Source organism: Rana temporaria, chromosome 11 (genome assembly GCF_905171775.1).
Source record: "Rana temporaria chromosome 11, aRanTem1.1, whole genome shotgun sequence".
NCBI lineage: Eukaryota > Metazoa > Chordata > Amphibia > Anura > Ranidae > Rana > Rana temporaria.
The window spans coordinates 41,127,713-41,136,746 of NC_053499.1; the positions used below are offsets into that span (position 1 = coordinate 41,127,713).

A 9,034-nucleotide genomic window follows, 5' to 3' on the forward strand; every position below is an offset into this window, starting at 1 on the left:
GTAGAATCGCGGCGGCATAACTTATCCTAGATAAGTTACACCACCGCAATTTTTCATTGCAAGTGCCTGATTCACCAAGCACTTGCGATGAAAACTACGCCCGCGGCCTCCGGCGCGCGCCGTGATGTCATTTTTTTGAACGGCGACGCGCGTAGCGTACTTCCGTATTCCCGGACGGCTTATGCAAACGACGTTAAATTTTGAATTATTCCACGCGGGAACGACGGCCATACTTTAAACAGCAATACACTTGCTGACTAAAGTTGGGGCACCAAAAAAAAAGTGTAACTTTGCGACGGGAAACTAGACTAGCGGCGACGTAGCGAACACGAAAAACCGTTGTGGATCGGCCGTAACTCCTAATTTGCATACCCGACACTGGTTTACGACGCAAACTCCTCCCAGCGGCGGCCGCGGTACTGCATCCTAAGATCCGACAGTGTAAAACAATTACACATGTCGGATCTTAGGGATATCTATGCGTAACTGATTCTATGAATCAGTCGCATAGATAGAAACAGAGATACGACGGCGTATCAGGCGAAACGCCGTCGTATCTCATTTGTGAATCTGACCCATAGTACACAGAAGGCAATGTTTCAGAGCCACACAGGGCCCCTTTGTCTTGCCTGACGAAGGGGCCCTGCATGGCTTTGAAACTTTGCCTTCTGTGTACTATGTGGCCACGATAATAAAGCTTTGGACCCTCCCTTGAGGAATCCTTGATGTGCCGGTGACTGTTTTCTTTGCAAAACATTTTTTACATTTGAACACATAAACTCAGCAAATATATAAACATTTACAATTTTTATAGAAAACTATCTATTCCTCTTTAACAAAATTTGGACCACAGTTTTCAATTTTTTTTTTTTTTTCTTCCTTTAATCTTGCTGAGGTTAAAGTGTAAGTAAACACCCTATCGTTTTCAGCTAAGGAAGCTGCCATCTTTGCCTCTGTGTAATCTACAACTGCCATAATGCTGCACATGTGATCAGTTTAGACACCAGCCATTGGATTGTTTGACAGTTTGGTTGAGAGCGCAACCAATGGGAGTGTTTCAATTCCGGCACATGCCGCAAATGAAATGGTTTTATGGATGGGTTTACTTCCACTTTAATACTTATGTGTTTTGATTTTTAGGGCTGATCTCAATGGACAAATGTCCTTTTTACCTTGGGTAACAAAGTTTAGTATGCAAGTGCATTTGATGGAAGTTCACAAATATTCTCACTAAAAACCCCTTCATATTTAAAAGAGTTGTGTTCCTTATAGCAACCATACTTATTTCAGCTTTAAACGAAAGGAGCATCCTAAATAGTTGGCTAATATTTGCTCATTATGTACTTTTTTCAGGAAATGTGCCCTCAGTGGTCTTTCACGGTCATGTCGCCATCGTATTAAGCTAGGGGATTCTGGGAATTATTACTTCATCTCACCATCCTGTAGAGCCAGGGTAAGTAATACTAATGTATGTTGATCTCCTCTGGCTTCACATGACATTTTATGTCATTTCACCTATAGGACAAGATTTTTAAAGTAAAGCCTTTGTCAACAGGATAAAGTGAGGCAAGATCCTAAATCGGGGGTGCTGAACCCATGGCCTGCAGAGCCCTTTGATGTGGTCCATGACCTGAAACTAGGGAAATGCATTTCCATGCTCTGGGGTAGTGGGTAATCAATGAGTTGCCGCTACTGGTGCCGTGCACCCCGAAGCATCAGAGTGCACGGCACCAGCAGCGGGGAGAGTAGGAGCCGCATAAGCTGATGCTTCTCTGTAACATTGGTTCCTTGGAATAATTCCAAGTGCACTTTGCCTGGGACCTTTCTAGCAGTCTGAAGAGCGATGCCAGCAGAAGCTGGGAGAGGAATAGGTCAGTGTGTTTAACATCATACACTGCACTTTTGCAATGTGCATATTCTAAAGAGGTCATTAGGCTGCTTTCACACTGATCTGTGGGTGCAGCACAATGCACCTGCAGCTTTCCTGTGGGTTAGCTGTACTGACCATAGACTTGTATTATATCCTGCTGGATTGGTGTGCAAAAAGTGCACCAAAACTCCTAAATGCAGGAGTTTTGTTGTGCTTTCAGAAAGTGCACCACACCTGCAAGGTGTAATAAAAGTCTATGGCAAAGCACAACTTAATAGCAAAAAAGCCACAGTTGCACTGTGCTGCACCCACATTGTGGGAAAACTGCAGCACATCAGTGTGAAAGTAGCCTTATACGGGGCTTGGGATAACAAGGGCTTGTTTACATTTGCTGTTTGGGGGGCCGTGAAACCCCATAGTTCATTGTGGCCCGTGAACAGTTACCAAATCGGGGAAAAGAGAAAATTGTTTGGGACTTTTAAAGCGCACATGAGACCAACAATATAGAAAAATAGAAATTTAATAAGTTGAAATTTGATAATTGAATACATAAAAAACATTCATATATTGGATCATTGGAATGTATAAACAATGGTGCACATCTAATTAATCTCCTACATGTTTTGCCATTTGGTGGCTTCTTCAGTAGACTTTTTACAGCAGGCACAGTATATAAGATGATCACTACAATAAAAAATACATATTCAAAAAAATATATGAAAATACAGAAAATACAAACAGAAAACAAAATATTTTTATGAAATTGCAGACTGGACAGCCTTTGAAACACAGCTAACGCACTGGCATGGACACTAGCTTTCTTTCTACTGATCATTTGATAAAACATTGCTTTGGACTCTCAGACCTTTGATGTGATACGCCATGTTTCTTGTATAGTTGGAAATGTCTAAAGACCTTCTCTCCTTTTTTGGGGTAGTTTTCTGATATTTACAAGCAGCCTAACCAAAGCAAGTTATAATGGGTAAAAATATCTCGCACCAAAATTAATAAAATTGATAGTGTGAAATAATAGTGAAAGCTGCTCCCCAAAAATAGTCAGATCTTGACTAGAAATGCTTGTGTATTGTGAGGGTGGGGGCGCTATAAACGTAATTCATAAAAATACGGTAACTAATATAAATAGAATAGGTAGTATACCAAAATTAATTACCAAAAAACACCAGCTACCCATTCAATATGATGTGAATCAAAATCCCCTATCCCTATACAGTGAAGTAATGTGATGTAAGATGGTAATATCCAACTTATACAAACAATATACTGAATAATAATGCAACATATACTCATTAACCAATAGTGAGAATAACAATGCAAAATAAATGTGAGTATAATTAACTGCGGTGCAAGGAATACAGTGCTTCATAAAAAATAAAGTCCATCAAAATTCAATTTGTTCTTCCTATAAGTGCAAATACAAAGTGCAGAGATCCACCGTCACCGTCCGTGATGTCATACCCAATGTGTTCAAATATGGATGGCAGCTTACCAGATGATGTTGACCCTTTTAGTCAAAAAAGAGGTCAAATGCTCCCTTTGCAGGATACGCCTGCTAGATGGATCAATCAATACACCTCAATACCCTTATTGCCACAGGTCTAAGCGAATATGCAAAAACTAAAGCATATACCGTAATAGTGTAATCTCGTTTTATTAAAGATGTGTGTACATAAAACCAGCCAAATGGCTCCTTACTTGAAAGAGTGCCCCGAACCCGGCACTGAGGCTGTATGGCATGTCATGGGTGGATGAGCGTCCCGATGCTGTGTAAGCTGGCGTGCGTTCCACCTCTCTCACACTGCGATCCAGCGGGACTGTAAGTTGCGTTGGTGCGTGCGTGACCAAGTACCGCCTCGATGTACGTTTTGTTGCCACGTCTTCAGGAAGCGTGCTTGGTCACGCACTGAATTTGTTTAAATGTGTCAATCAATTGAGCTAAGGGGAGGAGATTTATGACGGTCTCTGTCCCGGCTCCAGCGGCTAAACAGCATAGAATACCAGTCTTAATATGCTTCAGCCTACATGACCCTGGATTGGTCCGGATCATATATATTATTATATATAAAAAATATGTATTAACACTATATAAATAACTAGCAATTGCTATGTGGTTAAAAAATACAAAAACGACCTGCATTATCTAAAATAAAATATTATATTAAAATGTATTATATTAAAATTGGTCACATACATATGCAAAGCAAGTTAGTTTGATCAACAAGATGGTCTTTGACAACACCGGTAATAAAAAGCTTGAGTGCCTTTCTTTGTAACAATTAAAGCCCAACAAAGTTTTTAAACCTTTTAAGTTCTATATCCACATCTTTTTATGTATCCAGAAAGCAAGTATTTGTGTTGAAGGAAGCTTCAAGATTCTTTTTTTTTCTCCCGACTTTTTATTTAACTAAAAAGGCAGCTGCCAAAACAATAAAAATGCAGGGAAAAAGAAGCACCCATGGGTACAAGGTACATCTTCCAGTATGGCACAGGCATAACGTAAATACAATTCAACAGCTTGAAAAAAGCGATGAATAGGCAATATATAAAGCAGGTAGTCAAACAATTGTGTAGTACCTCACATTCCAAGCCCAAGAATGGGAAAATTATGAAAAAGCTGGGTTCCTTCAAGATTCTTTTATTCAGATCTGTAATACATTGAATATAAAGATAGCATCATAATGCATTTTTTTTTCTGAATATATAGCGTACTTGACTGTTTTTCAGTCCTTACTTGACTTTCCTCTCTTCCTAGATAACAGCTGTGTGCAATTTCTTCACTTACATTCGGTATATACAGCAAGGTCTGGTGCGCCAGGACAGTAAGTATCCTTGTGTCCAATCAGCTTCCTTGAAACCTTATCAATGTGGGGCAGATACTATGCATTACATAAATACCTACAATACATGTTATATACTGTCCTCTATACAATTGAAGTAGTATAGTTCCACATTCTGGATACTAGACAATATACTTGATTCCATTCTGGTGAACTAAGGACTGAAGTCTTCATAAAAGGGCTCCATTAATTGTTGTGTTCCTAGCTAAATGTTGCAGTCAACGATCATTCCTTAAAGTATAACTAAAGGCAGACATTTTTTTTTAGTTTTGGATAGAAGGGATTACAACCCCTGTCTGTGCCCTCATTAGGGAGATCCACCCTCTCTATTCGTCCTGTTTACTATTATTATTGAAAGTAGAAGTACAGGAAAATCACATGCCCATGGTTCTACTTTAAGTATAATTGACTGGCATTTAGACCTTAAACAGAAAGAAACCCCTTTGGGTAGATGGGGTAGGGACATGAGGCCTGTAGTTCCATACTGTGAAAAGGAACTCCTGATGTGCCCGTGTGTTTCTCATCATGGTAGGATATTGGTGTCTGTGAGCATGAACATAGAGATCCCTGGTGCCCAAACTATGGCCCAGGGGGTGCATGTTGCCCTTTATAACTGATTGTGTGGCCCAGTCCCCTGCAGACAGTAGTTTGTTATTTTGTAGTGAAGCCAGTGAAGGAAAATACTCTAGAATAGACCATCCTAGTAGTTGATTCACTTTAGAAACGGTGACAGCGCCATTCCTAAAGGAGGTCATGCTGTGACTGGCGGCAGTGACGTCACGAGACTCCGGGCCAGTTACAGAGTCGGAGTTCGCGGCCCCTGGAAGGAAGAGGTTGAAGGATGGACCCTTCCTGCAAAGGGGACAGCGGTGACATCGCAGGCTTCGGTTTCAGGCAGCGCTGTATCCTGGCCTAAGCCAACAAGGCCCAGGCCAGCACTTTGCAAGGGGGGCAACACGGAAAGAGTCCCCGCCGGCTTCGCTACACTGTTAGCGTAGCGGCAGTCTTATGGGGCGGACTGGGGTGAGAGGCAAATTAGTCTAGCGCCCCCATAAAGCGGCCGCACTGCTTCTGGTATGCAGGCGGCCGGCATTCTGCAACTGTGGGGGGGTTCTGCTGCACCATTGGCATGGTTATATCTTCTTAGTCCTCTCCATAAAATTATCAGAAATTTGTGCTTAAAGTAGAACTATAGGCTACACTTTATTTTTAATTTTGGATAGGTTATAGCCCCTGTCAGTTTATTTTTTACCATCCCTGTCCCATTGCAGAAATTTCCCTTCACTTCCTGCCCCATAGCCAAACAGGAAGTGAGAGGAAATCTATGCAAATTAAGGGAATTCATTGCCCCCCCAACCGGCCCTCAGAACTAGTGTCCCCACTAGTTAGGGCGGGTCTTAAACAGAAAGGGACGTGACCTTGCCAGGAAGGGGTGTGTCATATTTAAATTAGGGGGTGCACGAGTTCAGTCAGGCCTAGGGCAGCACAAAACCTAAATACACCTCTGGTTTCAGGTAAGTGACACATATAGGGTTACTATGCCATGCATTACTTTTGCAGGGAAATAAAGAGGAAGTAAAACCCATGAGGGTTTACTTCCTTTTTAATTTCTATTTCTGTATTATACAGGATTTATATAGCAGTGCTTTACAAAATGAGACAGTACAGTAACAATACGATTTCAATACAGGAGAAATCAAAGGGTCCTGCTCGTTAAGGTTTACAATCTAAAATAATCTTTATATTAGGGTGACCAGACATCCTCGGTTTCCGGGGACAGTCGCCGGATTGAGTACACTGTCCCCAGACCAAGTCTGTCCCCGGTTTTGTCCCCGGATCGGATTTCAACAGGGGCTGGGGCAATTTCAAAGATAGTCAGTGCAGGATTAAAAGAAAAAATTCTGAATTACACCCCCCCCCCCTCCCCGCTATGCCTACTAGCTTAGGAGGGTGTATTTTTTTTTTCCATTATCTGTGCCCCTTTCTGATGATCATGTGCTGGTCGGAGCGGAGGGAATGTTTCTTCAGTTTCGGGTGTATGCCCATTCAGCTCCTCTCGCATGTTCTTCTGCCTTGGCTCAAGTCCCAGCCAGCCGCCTGTCTTCTTATCTCCTTGCCTTCCCTGGCGGAGTGATCTTCCTCCACTCCCCACTCGGTAGTAGCCGGGGTGATGGGCAGAGTTGCTGATTGCCGCCATTACTAGTAAAAAAAAAAATATGTCCGCGGATTTAGATAAAAAATCTGGTCACCTTCCTTATATACAACAAAATATATTGTGACGTTTTATTTTTAGGGGCCTATTTATAAAGCATTTGTGCAAGCTGAATGAAATGTCACTGAAATGTTTTAAAGCGGGGTTCCGGACATAATTTTTTTTTGCAAGCTAAAATTAATCGCATTAAATAGTCCCCAGGGCCCCGGATGGCAACCCCCCTTTTTTTTTATATAAAAAAAATAAATAAAAAAAATTATATATTTTTTTTCCTTTTTTTTTTTTTTCTTTTTTTATATATGTATTTTTTTTATTAAAGGGCCCAGATGGCAACCCCCCTTATTTTTATTTATTTTTTATAAATTTACATTTTTTATATATTTTTTTTTATATAGGTTTCTTTTTATTATTATTTATATATATATATATATATATATATATATATATATACGGTATATATATTTTTTTTCCTTATTTCTTTTTTGTAAAGGGCCCCCCCCCCACCCGCTTCTCAATAATTAGCGGCGGCACCCCCCTGCTTCTTAATTTGCGGCGGCACCCCCCGCTTAATTCCAGGCGGCAGCACCCCCCCCCCCCCCCCATAATTTGGCCCTGTTCCCAATCGTTCTAGAAATCATTGCAAACACTTGCCTTATATCCTCCAGCTCATGTTGTAGCCGTATCCATCATATGTGTGGGCATGTGAAGCCCAGTTCTTTTTTCTTCCTGGTTTTCAGGGAGACGTGCATGCTGGGCGATTTTTTTTTTTTTTTTTGGCACAGTATTGCCCAGAAAATGACACTCATTTCCTAGGAGGCAATGGGGTCTTAGGACAGGAAGTTGAACCACCTAGGACCAGGAACTAGGCAGATTATGAAATCTGCCTAGTAAAAGCCAGATAGAAGTGAGTAAAAAAAAAACATTTTTTTTTTTTTTCATCAAAGGCAAGCTGTTAATAGAACGTTCATTTTTAGGGTGGAACTCTGCTTTAATTTTGGCATCGTCATCTCCATGTAGTGGCAAATATAGGGTAAAGTTTTCTCGTTTAGCCATTTCAGAAAAATATACTGAATTTTGGGCACCAATCGAAGCTGACAATGGGGTGTCAAACTCAATTTAATTACGGGTCACATCAGCATTATGGTTGCCCTCAAAGGGTTGGTTATATCTTTAAAACTGTATAAATGTATGTACTCTTTACCATATTAGTAATAATCGCATGCAGAGGCATTTTTTTTATTACAAACCTGTATCTTCTCTGTTCCCCCACAGCTGAGCTTATATTCTGGGAGATCACGAGACTTCGCCGAGAGATGTCCGTGGCAAAACTTGGCTTCTACGTCATTGAATCTTAGCGATTTCAGTGCAACATAAGGACAACGTAAATGACCAATACACACATATACTATTTTGCTGCTGTGGGATCCAATGATGACTGAGAGCAGAGGCGTGTGAGTGCACCCAAGATTACACAGATTCTGTGTGTGAACAATTCATTCATAAATGGTACTCCACCAATGGTGATTAAATGAGCACACAGGGATTTATACATTAGCAATTGTTTACAAAGGTCAATAGTGGCTAAACACCAGCTTGGGTAAAGCAAACATAGTGAGAATTTCAAGGTCAATAGCAATTGTATAATGGCCACATACACTAGCAGATACGGCCATTGTACACCTGGATTTTTTCACGTTGGAAGGCTGGTCTTTTGGATTTCAACTGATGGCAATCATGTGGAGATGTTAACTGTGCCATAGTCCACACAACCATATTCGTATTTTTTAAAGGGAACCTATGATTACAGAAATATGTGGACTGTTTTATTCTGACCTGTTTTGAAACATAGGGAAACCAAGGCTGTCGCCCTTCTCATTATCTCCTGAAAGAAGCACTCAGGAACGCACACTTTTCCGATTTTACTTCCTGAACGCTGGGATCAAGTCAGTGATTTACTAGGTATTATAACCAGATAAGGATGGCACTGCTTGCCCCTGTAAAAAAAAAAATCAGCAATGGCCGCTTACATATTTTGAACCTCACAGATTCACTTTAAACCCTTCCCACCAATCTCCTCCCTAAAAGCCACGAGGCGGA

At 41.0% G+C, this 9,034-nt stretch overlaps 1 protein-coding gene across 4 annotated transcripts in view; it reads left to right on the forward strand.

Annotated features, from left to right (window-relative positions):
- Positions 1 to 8,484, forward strand: part of RAB3IL1 (RAB3A interacting protein like 1) — a 58,361-nt gene extending 49,877 nt beyond the window's left edge. For all 4 annotated transcript variants that reach the window (XM_040328415.1, XM_040328417.1, XM_040328414.1 and 1 more), the window contains 3 exons: positions 1,354 to 1,453; positions 4,641 to 4,707; positions 8,210 to 8,484. In XM_040328415.1, the coding sequence (XP_040184349.1) occupies positions 1,354 to 1,453; positions 4,641 to 4,707; positions 8,210 to 8,292 (250 nt within the window). In that variant the 3' untranslated portion in view covers positions 8,293 to 8,484. The remainder of the gene's footprint in view (positions 1 to 1,353; positions 1,454 to 4,640; positions 4,708 to 8,209) is intronic.
- Positions 8,485 to 9,034: the final 550 nt, after the last annotated feature.